The 15589-nt window shown below is 45.4% G+C and overlaps 1 protein-coding gene and 1 long non-coding RNA gene across 2 annotated transcripts in view; one reads left to right on the forward strand and one right to left on the reverse strand.

Annotated features, from left to right (window-relative positions):
* The window catches only part of LOC140898376 (uncharacterized), a 60525-nt gene that overhangs the window by 2303 nt on the left and 42633 nt on the right, over window positions 1–15589 (forward strand). The window lies entirely within an intron of this gene.
* On the reverse strand, window positions 6998–13209 carry SOX9 (SRY-box transcription factor 9). The gene is made up of 3 exons (XM_073310724.1): window positions 11827–13209; window positions 10360–10613; window positions 6998–9666 (listed from the first exon to the last, which is right to left on the reverse strand). Exons 1-3 carry the CDS (start codon window positions 12255–12257, stop codon window positions 8885–8887), a joined length of 1467 nt encoding a protein of 488 aa, XP_073166825.1. The 5' UTR covers window positions 12258–13209; the 3' UTR covers window positions 6998–8884.

The following is a 15589-nucleotide window of genomic DNA, read 5'->3' on the forward strand; positions in this document are numbered from 1 at the left end:
GACATTCCCTGTCCTGAAAAGCTTACAATCTGAACAGGCAAGATGGGCAAAAGATTAGTATCCTCATCTTAAAGGTGGATAACTGAGACACAGAGATGTCTTTGCCCAGGCCATACAGAGAGTCCTTGGCAGAGCCAGGAATTGAACCCAGACTTCCCAAGTCCTCGGCTAGGGCCTGTGAGTATGTCTACACTACAAAGAAAAACCCTTGGTGCCGACTCTGACCTTGGGTCAATTGTCTCGGGCTTGTGGGGCTTGGACTGCAGAGCTAAAAATAGCAGTGTACACATTCGGGCTCAGCCTGGAGTCCCTGATTCCGAGCCTGAATATTAACATTGCTATTTTTAACCCCACACCCGTGCCCCGTGAATCCTGAGTCAGCTGACCCAGGCTCTGAGACATGACACCAAGGGTTATTTCTTTGCAATGTAGATGTACCTTTAGTTACAAGACCACTTATCCTCTCCTGTGTTAATCTTTTCTGCACCTCCCATTCCCATTGGACCCAGCAGTGGAACACCTATTGAAATACCAAAATGAGGCTCTTGTAATATTTTGGGACCAGCCAGATCTTGCAGACAGATCCACACAGATGGACCCCATCGTGCGAAGGACTACCTGCAAGATCAGGCCCTGTATTCCCAATATGAGACAGGGAAAAATGGTAAACAAATGATCACTCTACCCCGCAAAAGGTTAAAAGTAAACGCTACAGTTGGTAGTTCTTTTTTTCTCTCTCTCTCTTTTTTTCTTTCTTTTTAAAATGGAAAATGCATGTGATGGAGATAAAAATCCACAAAGGCTCTCTATAAATACTCTCCACAAATAATCAGATTTAGGGAGGGGAAAAAATCCTGAATGGCTTTTTAGTCACTGAAAATTGAGAGCAGCTCCTAGGCAGGTCATTAATTAAAAATATGCATTTGGAAACTTGTTTCCCAGCCCTTCGCTGAGCTGCAAAGCTGACTGTTATTTCGTAGTTCAAAAGGTTTTTATTGAAACTTTAAAAAACACAAACCCTTTTTACGGGGAAGTCGGGTTTTTTTTTAAATGGCTTTGCTATAACCCAAGCCTTTTGCTATAATCAGAAGCTGCCTCTTTCAGTGCATTAAAACTGCACCAGGCTTTCATTCTTCTGCACCAAAAATGGAGTTTCACCATAACTGTGTTTGCTAAATGGCTCTGACCCAATATTGTTCATGAAGGCCCATCCCCTACTGAAGTCAATAGAGTTTTGCCTGCAAGGTATAACCCTAAACAGGGTTCACTTGAGTAATGCCCAGAGTGTTATTCATTATTATTATTATTTATTATTAGGTATTAATAATTTGTATTATGGAAGCATGTAGGGCCCCAGTCACAGATCAGGGCCCATCATGCTGGTCCTTGGACAAACAAATAACAAAGAGATGGTGCCTGCACCAAAGAGCTGACTGTTTAAGTCGGTGGCTCTCAACCCGAGGCCCAATCAGCACACAGCTGCAGCCCATGTGACATCCTCAGGGCCACACAGGTAGTATATATATTGTGTGGATGCGGCCCACACAACACATAGAGAACTGCATGTGTGGCCCACAACGGTAAAGAGGTTGAGAACCACTGATCCAAGTAAATACATCTCTCTATGCGCCTTATGATCAATTATTTGTATGACACCTGAGGCCACTAGGTGCTACTGAGATGGGGGGCCCCATTGTGGAAGGTGCTGTACGTACACATAATAAGGTTTTCTCTCCCTTCTGCCCCTCACTCCTGATCCATCAGCGTGTATTAGATGTTAATAAGAATGTGTATTCAACAATGGCTCTAGAGCAGGGATGTGACTGATCCGGTAGGACGTCCCAGGAGCTGGGCTTCTTTTCCTATCTCCCGCTCCTGCCCTTTTTGGAAGTTTCTTATTGTTTTCCTGGAATAAGGGAAAAAACCGCACTCAGGCTAAAGATAAGGCAGTGGGGTCCAGTGAAGAGAAAAGGTGACAGCAAAGCAGCTGGGGTCGATCAGACTGTTCTACCCCCTTCATTCCCACTCCCCCACCCCCCAGCTCAGCCCTGCCTTGTAACTTTACAGGTAGTTCCCTCCCTTGCAGTCCCCACCACACTCTGCCTGTTCTCAAACCTGCCCTACAGCATTGCGGGCGTTCCCCCTTGTCCCAGCTGTCCCTGCACTCTGCTCTGTTCTCTGCTCTTTGGCTCCAACCTGCCCTGCAGCATTACAGCAGCTCCCCTAGACCCCAGGCTGCGAGGTTCTCACCCCTCCTATGCTCTGTTTTCTAACTTAGACCTCCCCTGCGGCATTACAGATGTTCCCCTGCTTTCCCAGCTCCCAAGTCTCCCCTTCTCTCCCCACATCCCACACACACTCAGCAGCCACTTACCCTGCAGCACTATGGAGCAGGGGCTGCTCATTGGGTGAGTTTATTCTGTGATGGGTACAACAAACAGCAGGACTGGAAAGATACTGCTGGAGGCATTTTTCATTTCTGACCAAAGTCCACCCCGGGTCTCCAGAGGTGGAAACAAATGGCCTAGAACTCACAGCACCTCTTAGCCAGGGTGAAGCATAGCTAGAACTGGGCCAAAACTTTCTTTCTGGCAACAAAGGATGACAAAACATTCTGCAACTTCATGGCAGTTTCACCCAATTGTTTCAGTTGAAAAAAAAGTTGGGAAAAAATCTAAATGTTTTGATTTTTAAACATTTTGTGAAGGGTTGAAATGACTTCTTGTTTTTATTTTTTTTAAAAAGAAGGAAAATGCAAAACAAAAAGTGTTTTTAAAGGTTGCTATCTAATGAAACATAAAGCTCAACCCCCCAGCACATTTATTTTTAACTCTTTGCTTCACCAAAAATTTTGAAAAATTATATGTTGTGGTTCTGTCTGAAATGGATATTTTATTGTTTTCAGACTTGCCAGCGAATCAAATAATGCCTTATTCGCACAGCTCTACGCAAGATTTCTCTGTGGTCGGACTGGGCTATTTCTGTAATGTGGGAGGACATATGTGTTACAATCTCCTCAAATGCCAGCTGTGGAATATGACTTGACTTTTCTAGACAAGGGGGGCAGCAAGCATGGGCGCGGTGGCCATCTCTATTCTCTTCCCGCATGTCCCCACTTTGGAAGGAACCTTTTCTTCCCACTAAGAAAATGGAAGAAAAACATAACTGAAAAAATAAAACAGCAGCAGCAAAGGCAAACATCTTCTGAGGGACCAGACTCCCCCTGCCCCACCCTTTTCGGATGCAAAGCTGCACAGTGGCATTCCTTATTGGTTATTCATTACAGCTCTTTTGGTTAGTCCTAATCATACGTGATGCCAGGAAACCACTGATTTCAAAGGAAGTTAGGAGCCTAAATGCCTTTGAAGATCTAGACCTGAGTGTATAGGCTGCAGAACTGCTATGCGATCCTTTTAGAACTGCCTATAAGTATGTTCTTGGAATGAGGTGAATCAGATCAGGAAATTAAATAAACAACCCCCTGAAACATTTTCCTGGTTTGGAATGTTTCAGAGTAGCAGCCGTGTTAGTCTGGATTTGCAAAAAGAAAAGGAGGGCTAGTGGCATTTTAGAGACTAACCAATTTATTAGAGCATAAGCTTTCGTGAGCTACAGCTCACTTCATCGGATGCATTCAGTGGAAAATCGAAAAGCTTATGCTCTAATAAATTGGTTAGTCTCTAAGGTGCCACTAGTACTCCTTTTCTTTCTGGTTTGGAATGTTTTCCCTTTTTCATTACTGGGCAAAACACCCACAAGACACAAGTCGTAGAAGGAAACTGACTAAGCAGTTTACTTAGGTTGTTGGCTGTGTGGGCCAGGGACAGTCTTTTAGTTCTGTGTGTGTACAGCTCCTGGCACAATAGGGTGCTGGCCTGTGATTGGAGATCCTAGGTGCTACTGCCGTACAAATACAGTAAATATTAATAACTAAGTGACAGAGCTGGTTGACAAATGCTATTTTACAGATGGGGAACTGTGGTGTGGAGAGAATAAATGACTTGCCTAAGGTCACATAGTGAGTCTGTAGCAGAGCGGGGAGTTGAATCCAGATCTCATGGCGCCCAGTCTACTGCCTTCAAGACCAACCATTCGGTAGCTAAGAAATGGTCAGGCAGAAATGTGATTGTTAATAGGCACTAACCGTTTGGAAATGCCAAGGCCGAGCAGCCAGCTTTAACTCCCCACATTGTGCCGCTAGTCTAGGAGTGATTGCCTCCTGCACAGCAGCCAGCAGGGAGGTATGGAGACTGTTGCAGCCTGTCAGGCAAATATGTAGCTAAAGGACACTGCAGAACAGGTGTTGTGGTCAGTAAGTGACGGCAGCTCCGGAGGAGCCCTTAAGGAGTAGTGGAATGTGTGTCCATTCCCAGCATGAGGCTGTCTCTGTGATCACCCTGCTCCTTCGAAACAGACTCTGGGGCTAGTTCCTATGGATGCGCAGCAGCTGGTGTTCTTAGGTGGATGACTGGGCCATTTCAAAAAGAGGGAAGTAACACAACGAGTTCATGCAATAACCTTTAACCTCTGTAATGAAATCGAGCTCCAGCCATGAGTACACATTTCTCAGTGTCTCAAAACCACCAGACAGAAACTCTGAGAGGGTTAGCTCAGCCGCAGCAGGGAACAGCAACAGGTGCTGCAGGACAGATGTGCTGTGCGTGGAGAACCTAAGCCTGGAATAGCAGTGGGGGCGGGCAGGCTGCAGGTCAGGTTTAAGGTGCATTTGCACAGCTATGTACGGCAAATGTAGCCCTAGAATAATAATGGGGGCTGTCGATCAGGCTTGAGCGCTGTATAGGGTCCCACCACTGGAATAGCAGAAGGAGCTGCAAATCAGGTGAAGGTGCATTGGCGGAGCTCAGTGACTATGCGGATCTGGGCTAGCAGGCGGCGCTGAGATTCACTAACAGCGCGGTTAGATAGGGTGGCCCGGAAGGTGTTTCAGACCTGGACTGCGGTGCCTGTTGGCATTGCTCATGAGGGTTTATGCAGCTGCCCACGGGTAGCTTGGCTCCACTTGGCGATGTCAGCATCTCACTTTTATGGGCAGTAAAGGTATTTTTAATTATAGAGTGCTGAATAAGAACACTTAGGTACAGACATAGCAATATAGATACACGGACACGTACGTGAAGGCACAGTCCTGCTGATGGACATGAATCATGCAAAAGGGGTGAGACCCTTGCCAGGTTCCAGCTCAGAAATAAGGTTTATGGGCTTGTTCCTACTCCCATTGAAGTCAATAGGAAAACTCCCAGGGGCCTAATTTGGGGTTATAAACCCCTGAAAGACTAGGGCCCTGATCCTGCAAAATTCTTACTTGTGCAAGTAGCTCTTGCACACATGAGTATTTTCACTGATATCAGTGAGGCTACTTGGGTGAGTGAGTATTTGCAGGATCAGGAGTGGAGGGAAACCAGCCCTTGCTGGTGCCAGAGGGAATGGAAAAAGCAAGCGTATCCCTTGCTTGGTATTCTCTTGAGAGCCTCTATCCCCTTCTCTTAACCCCCTTCAAATGGCATGTGAGCTGCCTGGGAGGCAGTAAATGAACCTGATGGAAGCGCAGCTCCTGGGAGGGCAGGGGGTTAAAATTCTTGCTAGCAGTTCGGCAGGAAGCCTGAAGTCTCAGAGTAAATATAATAAACAATTGTGACTACGTGTCCTTTTAAAAATCCCAGCATTCCCCCGGCTCGGAGGAAAAGTGACATCATCAGAGGCTGATACCTGTTCTGTTCTGCTGCACAGGGAAGGGGATGATATCATTTGTTTAGTGAAAATGACCTGAAAGTCCATATGAGCTTGGAAACTCCCTGAATGATTCATGCCAAACCTAACAGAGTCTGATCTCCTTACCTCCCCCACGCCCCTGCTGTGATATGAATTGGTTAAAACTGAAATGCAGGCATGGACGGAGCACAGCAAATCAGGCCCAGCTCCATCCTGGGGGTAGAGATGGGAAGCGCATTGTCACCTTTCAGGTTACTATGCTTCATTTTCAGATGGGACAAGTCAGTTGGGTTCTTCTCTTAATCACTTTCACTTCCCTGGAATTATGCCAGGGATTAATTGGTCTCCGGTTTTCTTTGACAGTTCCTTCTTTTTTCATTCTTGTTTTCTACTTTTCCCCTTTGCCCTCACCCAAAAAATAAAACCAAGCTCAGCCTTTGGTTTTTTGTGCATTTAGGCCGTCTGGCAACTCTGCGGCAAGTCCTCCATTCATCTTTCTAACAGGCAGAGAAATAAGCAGCAGCAATGCAAATCCCAATCTCCTGTCAGCCCCACTCGTGATTCATTTAAGTATGCCTCCTCTTGAGCTGAGAGGGTTGCCTCCTAGAGGATCAGAAGGGAATTCTAGCTCCATTTCCCCCTTTGGTCCTCTTCATCCACTCTGTTAACAATTAGCCTCCGATGTGACTGTGGTGTGTGTGAGATAAACACTTGGCCACCAGGAACTGGGATGAGACCACAAACTTGTGTATGATTCCATGTGTACAGGTCTTTACACAGCATGTAGGTGTATCTTACCAACTGTAATATGTTACTGTAACACATTAATATGAATCCAGCTTTTGAAGGTTTTTCACACTAGCTTTCCTGAGAGGTAGTAGGAACCAGGTAGCCTTCTATTTAAATGACCTATCCTGCCATGGGATTAACGCTGACCATATGGGGCTATCACTGTAGCAGGAGGAAATTGACACAATTGTTTGACTTCAATGAGAGTTTTGTATAAAGAACCATTTCAGGACTGGGCCCAATTAAGCAGGCTCAGGTCCCAAAACCATATAGTGATTACAGTTAATCAAAACAAGAGACAAAAGTATACAAGTCACGATATAAAAAACCCTCTGTAGCTTTAACATCCCACTGTTCTTAAGTGGATGCACTTAATAAAATATACACAGTTCCTTTTTAAAATTTTTAATACAATGTATATTTATTGCAAACAATAATATACAAAAATGGTAAGTTTCACAAAGAGAACAAATGGTCTTGCAAACAAAACAAAATAAAACAAACTTACCTAAAGACAAAATATGATTTAAATGACAGGTCTTTTAAGTTACAGAAATACTTTAAAAAGATCTGCTTTTATACAGAAATAGAAAGATGCCATATTATGAGTGCTTTAAGATTTTTTCTACTGAATCCCTAAAAAAATACCCCCAAAACAAAAAACTCCCACGACTGTTAACAAATATATCATTTTTTTAAATAAAAAAAAGTTTGCTGTCTTTTTTAAAAAGCAATTCTTAACTGTTTAGCCACAGCTTCCCCACCTCAAAACAACATCAAGGGGTGGAAGGTTAGCAAGATGACACACACACATTTTGTCAATGGTGTCTTGTGTCTCACATACACACACGTTTGTGTGTCCAAAAGAGCTGAGGCAGAAAACAAGGCAAATGATTCAGTGATACACTACATTTGCAATCTCTAGTTTGTACAAAACAAAATTCCAGTTTATCCTTAAAACAAAAGAAAAAAAGGAAGAGGACACATTTGTACAAACCTAGGACACAGATTCCAAAGAATAATAATAATAATAATAAAAAGGAATTAGAGATAAATAAAGAACTGGTTACAGTTTAGACCATAATTTAACAGGCATCATACCCTCCAAATAAGACTCCAACAAATCTAATCGCTTTTAAAGGAGTTTAAAAAATGGAAGGGAGATTTTAAAAAGAAAATCTTGATTAAACTGGCTTTTCTCACAAAATAAATAATTTAAAATGTATCTGATGTTTCCAATGTGCCCTGCGGGTTTAATCCAAAGCCCACTGAAGCCAATAGGGGTCTTCAACGGGCTTTGGATCAGGCCCTAAATGTTTGCACTCAAGGCTCTTTAAAGGGCTGGGGAGGTGATGGGAGGCTTCCAGCATCTGTCATGCACATGGTGTCCAAAGCAGGAAGCTGAGGAGGGTGATGCTGGTTGTGGCATCATAATCTGCTGCTGATTGTTGGTAAAAGAGTCAGACGTAAGTTTTCCCAGAAATCGGATCTGCCTCCCTTCTGGGCTCTGTCTTTCTCCTTGCACTGGAGGGCAGTCGTATAAGAATCTCGAGGGGGGAAAAAAAATATTACAGGACTGCTTTTAAGGCTTTTCAACAGCGCTGCTTTAAGGCTCAAGGTCTTTAAAAAATAAAACTAACAAATTCTCCTCCTGGCTCTCTCGCTACTTCCAAGTTAGAAAAATAAAGCCTCTTTTGTTTTTAACCCCTTGCGTCTCCTAGGTTGCACAGCTGACCAAAGCTTAGCCTGATGCCAATCCCTGTTTAACAGTTTTTGTTCCTAATTAATGCACACTGTTTTATTTTGTTTTTCTTTAAAGAAAAGACTTTTATCTATACAAAAATACCTCTGACTGCAAGAAAAGCTAGGACTGCTCCACTAAGTGTCGTTTTAGCTGTTGGAAAAAATAAGAGCATTTAAAAAAAAATCTCTAAAAAATATATATAAATCCCCTCAAATTGGTAACGAATCATACACAGTACATACTAAAAATATTTAAAATAGAGAATATTCCTCACAGAGGACTCTGGGTATTTTTTTTCCTTTTTTTTTTCTTCTTTCAATTACTGCTAAAAAATAATTACAAAAGTCCAAACACAGGCAGACGAGTTGGCTGGTGAGAAAGCTCATCTCTCGCCCCGGAATCAAGGTTAAAGTCCAGTCCTTGGAATGTCTGTACCGAGTTTTGCTGGTTCTCAGCAGAGTGGTCTGGCCACTTCCTGAAGGGTGCTGTAGTGCAGAAGGCCCGATGTGTTCTCTTTTTTCATCATCTTTAGCGTTAGTGTCTTTATTAAAAAAAAAAAAAAAAAAAAAGTTGGAGACCGTTCTTTTTTCTCTCTCCTTGTTGTTGTTGCTGTTGTCGCCCTTAGGGCCTCGTAAGCTGTGTGTAGACAGGCTGTTCCCAGTGCTGCGGGCTGTGGGTCTGGGGAATGGAAGGGACTCCGGTAGTGTCTGCAATGGGCGTGTACATGGGCCTTTGGGTGGGGTTCATGTACGTGAAGGTGGAGTAGAGGCTGGTGCTCTGGCTGGCCGCATGGCTGTAGTAGGAGTTGGAACTCTGGTGGTCTGTGTAGTCATACTGCGAGCGGGTGATGGTCGGGTAGGAGGAACTGTAGTGCTGAAGGTTGAAGGAGCTATAATTGAGCTGCTGTGGGGAGTGCTGCTGTTGCTCGCTGTAATGGCTGGGACTGAGCTGCTCTGTCTTGATGTGTGTCCTCTGCTGGGACTGGCCCTGTTCGCTGCTCAGGGTGGTCATCGCATGCTGCGGCTGGGCCTGGGGCGGCGGCTGCTGTGGCTGTGGCTGTTGCTTGGACATCCAAACGTGCCCGGCTCCAGCTTGAGTGGCAGGCGTGCTGCTGATCCCATAGCTGCCGCTGTAGGTGACTTGACCGGGTTGGCCGTGGGTGGCCGGGACTCCCGGGTGACCGTTGGGTGGGAGGTACTGGTCAAACTCATTTACGTCAAAGGTCTCTATGTTGGAGATGACGTCGCTGCTGAGTTCCCCAATGTCCACATCCCGGAAGTCAATGTGGGGCGGTTGTCTTCCTCCTTCCTGCAAAGGGCGCCCTTCTCGCTTCAGGTCTTGCTTCCCAGGCTGGACATCTGTTTTGGGTGTAGTAGGAGGAGTCGGGGGCCCCTGGGACTGCCCTGGAGAGGAAAAGAAATAGCACATGCAGTCGTGAGTTGGCTGCTTCCCTTGTTTTAAGTGAGCTGTCTGTCTCTTTAGCTGATATGGCACACAAAGACAGCCATAAGGCCCTGAAATCTAAAGTGAGCTGTTTTTTTATAAGCAGGAGGCAGTTGTATAAGGGTGATACCGCAGTTAATGGTTAACTCAAGATCTTTGGGGCCCTGGCAGATATCACCGCTTTGCCCCTGAAGTCGGTTGCGAAGGGTAACACGAACGTTTCCAGGTTCGTAACACGAGTGTGATCTGTATCTGTGCAAATATGTAGCACCAGATAAAATATGGGGCTTTTGAGATGGCCTGCAGCTCAAGGTGGTTTTTAATTTAATTTCTGAATTAAAAAGCTGGAAAACGTCGATTGAAACTTTGTTGCAAGGAGAAAAGTTGGTGAAAAAGTCTGAAGCCTAGTAAGCGTGTTTGTGTGAGTATCTGATGCTGGATCCAGCTCTCGCGAGCCGTATCTACTGTTTGTCTGTCATTCTGTCTTTAAGCAGATTGCATTTGGAGCCTGGTTCAGAACACAGCGTGAGCTATGGAGTCACTGACAGTACCTCCGTAACATACAGACGGCTGTGTCTCTCCTTAGCTGCCTAGCCCAGTGTGTTGGGCCCAGGAGCGTGTGTGTGTGTGTCTGTATCAGGCTGCATATTTACCAGAGTGCTCTCCAGGAGAGTGAACCTCACTCATGCTGGAGGAAGACTGAGGAGAATCCGCCTGCAGGGCCTTGAAAATGGCATTGGGGGAGATGTGTGTTTGCTCGGAGCCCTCCTCCTGCTCCGCCTGCCCGTTCTTCACTGACTTTCTCCTCCGGGGCTGGTACTTGTAGTCGGGATGGTCCTTCTTGTGCTGGACCCGCAGCCTCTCGGCCTCCTCCACGAAAGGGCGCTTCTCGCTTTCATTCAGCAACCTGGGCAAGACACAGGGGAGCTGGGGGTTAGTTGCTTCTCCAACAGCAAGGACAGTTTACAGCGTGTCGTGCTGCCTAGAGGGCAGGCCCCAAGGGGCCCCCTGTCTTGACCTGCCATAAAGAGCTCTGCACCCCTAGGGTGCTACAGATGTCCGCACACACTACTGCGGCCAGGCTGCAGTGCAGATTGCTCCCCCCCACCCAATAATCTGCACCCCCAGCCTCCCTTCTGCACACTCCATCCTGCATGACCAGCACACCTCCCCTGCTCCAGCTTGGCATCTCTCTGAATTGCAAGGAAAGGACCCCCCGTAGGTACCCCTTCCTCTACGGCCTGCCTCTTGCCATTGCTTCAGAATCTCTTGCTGGCTGGTGGCGCCCTCTAACCCCCCGCCCCCATGAAATGGCAGACTGTTTTGGTGGCCAAACAAGACACAACAAAACTAGGCAGTGACTTTTCTCCCCCTCTGGAAGAGGAGTGCGTGCACACACTGATTCAATAAAAAGATTAGATGACTAATGCCCTGGATGGCTCCGGGCACCACCTCTGGAGGTCCAGATTCGCTCAGAACTTTCCCCTTCTGCTGCGAATTTAACTTTTGTTTTGTTTTGTTTTGTTTTTTCTCCTGCAGTCACAGAATAAGCCCCGGCCAGGTGACTCACTTTCTTTCTCCTTCCCCCTCCCTTTCTTCTCTTTCAATGCCGAAGAAATCGGGCCATGCACCTTTCTCCAGAACCACCCACCCGTAGCTTGGCACAACTTTGCCAACTTTCTCTCTCCCCTCTCCCCCATGATCATTTCTTCGTTTGTGCAAATCTGATGCAATGCGGATGAAGTCCGGTTTTACACACACACGTTCCAGAGCGCCCTCCTTGTTAGCACCAGCCACTTTCCAAAGCCTGCCAGGGGATCAAAGGGCTCTGCTCACCATCTTTCCGCAAACCTCTCCCGGACCAGAGCCCCACCGCCCCTCCTCCTTAGCCCGTGCAGGGCAGAAAAGCCACTTGAAAGTCGAGGAGGCCAAGCCCACGTACCCGCCTGCCCCAGCTTTTGCCCCAGCGCTAGCTTAGCTGCCTTTCCCCATGCACACGAGTTTGCCAGCAGCAGCAGCCAGCTTCCCAGAATCGAAACCACACGCTCTCCTGCCTGGTCCAAACTTCTCCCTGCTTTGCAAACCAAGGCCCTTTAAACACGTTCCCCCGCCTCACTCACCTCCAGAGTTTGCCCAGCGTTTTGCTGAGCTCTGCGTTGTGCAGATGCGGATACTGGTCCGCCAGCTTCCTCCGGGCCGCCTGTGCCCACACCATGAAGGCGTTCATGGGTCTCTTCACGTGGGGCTTGTTTTTGCTGGATCCGTTCACACGGACCGGCATGGGCACCAGGGTCCAGTCGTAGCCCTTCAGGACTTGGCTGACCGCCTCTCGGATGCACACCGGGAATTTGTCCTCGTCGCTCTCTTTCTTCAGATCCGGATCGCCCTTGGGGAAAGTGTTTTCTTGGGGTCTGGTGTTCTCAGTGTCCGAGCCGGAACCAGAAGGGCAGGGGGACCCCGCGGAGTCGTCCGACATGGTGGGGCTAGGGGCGCCAGAGATGCATTTGTCCTGCTCTTCTGTCATTTTCATGAAGGGGTCTAGGAGATTCATGCGAGAAAGCGGCAGAGGGGGAAAACAGTGGGATGAAAATCAAGGGGTGGGGGAGAGGAGGGGGGGAGGGATTAAAAATAATAATTATAAAGTGGCAACGCCTCTTTAAAACCAGCTGGGTTTGTGGTGGAGGAAGCAAGGAAGAGATGGAGGCGGGAGTGGGGTGGGAAGGAAGGCAGCAAAAAGTTTGCAAAAGAAACAAAGTTTTGGCTGGTGAACAGCAGCTTGCAGGAGGGAAAAAAAAAGTTTGTTCACAGCCCACTGCAAAGTTGCAGCTGCAGCGATCTGCTCTCAGAGACGTGCATGGACCCTGCTCTGAGGATAGTCAAAAGGGGGTGGGAAATAAAGTTTGGAGTTAGTCTTATTAGCCCCCTCTCTGTCCCCTCTTTCTCTCTGCCTCTCAGAAGAAGAAAAAAAAAGTTCCTTGGTTTTTGGAAAGTTTAAGGCTCCCAATTTCACCTAGTCAATTTCAAGCTCAGCTCTCCAACTCTCTCTCCGCGTCTCTGTAATAAATACTCTCCTCTTCTATTTCACCTTAGAAACTTTCAGCCAATGACAGCCCTGCCCCTGGGGGGCTGGCACACAGATGATTGGCTACAAGTTTTTGTAGGGAGGGGAGAAAGGAGCGCAGGTCTCAGAGAAGGGGAAGACAAAAATACAGAAAAGTAGAAGTGTCTGAGTTTACTCTTTGTACTTCAGAACTTTTGTGGTGCCTTAAAAGTAAACTCGTCTTTATTTTGTATTTGTCTCGGCAATTTTTGATTGATTTCAGTGGGACTATGGACAGTCTCCTGTTCTATAAAAGATACTCCAGGGGGGTCAAATTGCATCACACAGGTTGCGTGCTCCTAATTTGCACTTACTTTGGCGTGGCAAAGAACTTCGAGCTTTTTCTGTGAAGTAAAAGATGATGTGATTCGCCTCTGTTTGTTTTTTCATTATAACACCTCGAGCTGTTTTTAAAAATACATTTGTCATCAAGGATGATGTTACGCTCACTGGTCTGCTGCTATTCTTTAATTAAAACCAGCATGGTTTAAAGCCACGCGCAGGCTTATTTGATAATTCAGTGCTTTAAGTTCTGTACTCACAGATGTAGAGCTCGCTTAACTCTGCAAAGTTCTGTGACAATTTATTGCTGAGCTACCTTGTTCAGAGGCTGGTCTTCTGGTTTGGACTGTAGTCTGAAGACTCTAGTCATTGACACTGTGTCAGTGTGGTGCAATTGGGCTAGTCGTCTTAAAATTAAACCTTAATTATTCCGTGGTCTGAAACACACTAAGTAAAAGTGTGTCTACTTTCTGCATTTTGATACACGGATAAACTTTATATACCGTTCTCGTCCATCGCTGTAACTTGCATTTATAGAGCTAACCGATGGCACTGAAGTTTCTCCAGTCTTACAATATAAACGGTATATTTGCATTTCTGAGCTTCGTAAAGTTAAGATGTACTAGAAAGAGTGATAGTTCTTTACAACAGATTTGTTTTCAGGATGAAATTATGAAGACATGAGCGATATACAGGCTCAAGTTAATTAGCTAACTAACTAATTAACTAACTAACTAACTGTTAACTGCTAAGCGAGAACAGTCTCAAAATATGCAAAGACCATATCTAAAATAGTTGCAAAATAACGTAATAAAACATGACATTTACTAATACATAGCATTTCCCCCAGCATTTAAACCCAGAAATTCTCTCTTCCCGTAGATTTACTTGCAGGATATAGAATGCAAATCTTTGCCTCTATATTTGCAGAAAGACTGTTTTCCCTGCTGTAAATGTTTACGTTTTCATTACATGTTTTGAATATCTTTTAGGTTCTTGCTAGTAAAAGTTTAACTCATTTTCAGTTTGCTCTTTATCTCCTGTTCTTTAGGGGCCGATAACTGGTATAGGGCATCCAAGATCTATTTGTTTTGCAAAGCTGGTATAATTCTGAAACAAACAGGAAGGGAAAAAATTGAGACTGTTATTCCTGATTTTAAGCTTGTCACAGCACACCCGCTCGTGATCATTAAACAAGTTTACCGTGTAATAAAAATAGCGAAGAAAATAGTTTTAAACATACCAATGTGGTTATTTCTTCTCATAATTAACACGTTAATGCCTCAACATTTGTAGATGCACAATCATATCAAACACATACCTATATCATCTCTCAGTCACAGATCATCAGATCTGTACCAGAGCTATTGCAAATAAAACTTAGCTGTTGATAGAAATCGTTTAAAATGGGAGAAGCACCCTCATTGTTGTCATGTTGTCTGATCCCTGCCAGGCACCCTTACATGGGTTTGCTTTGCTTTCTGTGCGTTTGATACTCACATTTCATAGTCCCGTTTCTTTTTTGGAACTTTTACAGTTGTCAACAATCGCCTTTCTGCTGGTAAAATGTAATTCTTTTCTTTATCCAGAGGGGGCGCCAAAAGCCCAGAAACTAACCTCAAACTTTTCGCTTTCTTAGGAGACTTTTTTAGAACAGGTTTCTTGCTGAATCTGGACTCGTCTTTGACAATCAGATTGATCAGCTCCAGGCATTTCCCCCTTGACAAGATTCAACAGCAAACTTTATTTCGCAAACCGTGAGGAGAAACTGATCAAAGTGTTTTCAGCCAGTGGTCAATGAAACTGACAAGATACCAAATAGTTATAAAATACTGCATAAAGTGTGTGTGTGTGGGGGGGCTTTTTAAAAACTTTTTGGGGAAATCTACATATTCTAATGGCAGTTATTCTGGTGCATTTTCTCTTGCCCCCTCAAGTGTTCTCAATCCCTTATTTGCTTGTGATGCTGCTCTCAAAGAGCTCTTAATATTTCTCTAAGGTTCATGTGGGGAAATTAAGGAGTGAAATGAGAAATAACTAAAGAATTAAAAAAACCCAAACCCCTGTAACCCAAGCATGCAGCATGTTGGCCACTCCATACAGTTCCCGACACACTTTTTCTCAATTCATATTTATAAGTGAACGATGCAGTGTCTCACTTCGAGGCAGTCTCGAATCCGTCTGGATTTCCCAACGCACTTCTATGTCAATTTCGCTGCGTGCTGGAAGTATCTTCTGGGCAGAGCCGCTGCATCGCTTAGGAAGGTTTAGATTGCTCTCCAGCCTGACTGGGGGACACTGTCCCCACAAAGACTTGTCTCCGTCCTTGTGCAACGTCAGTCGGTGACGCAACGCACGGTTTTTAAAGAGTCGCCAAATTGGCCAAACTCGATCAGCAAAAATAAACAAACACGTCCCAACACACACGTTAAAAATTGCAGCCACTGATCTGTTTCTAAAGGGCCGCGATTTTTAACGTGTGTGTGGAGACGCGCTTCCAA

The sequence above is a fragment of the Lepidochelys kempii genome, chromosome 14 (assembly GCF_965140265.1).
Source record: "Lepidochelys kempii isolate rLepKem1 chromosome 14, rLepKem1.hap2, whole genome shotgun sequence".
NCBI classification, from domain to species: domain Eukaryota; kingdom Metazoa; phylum Chordata; order Testudines; family Cheloniidae; genus Lepidochelys; species Lepidochelys kempii.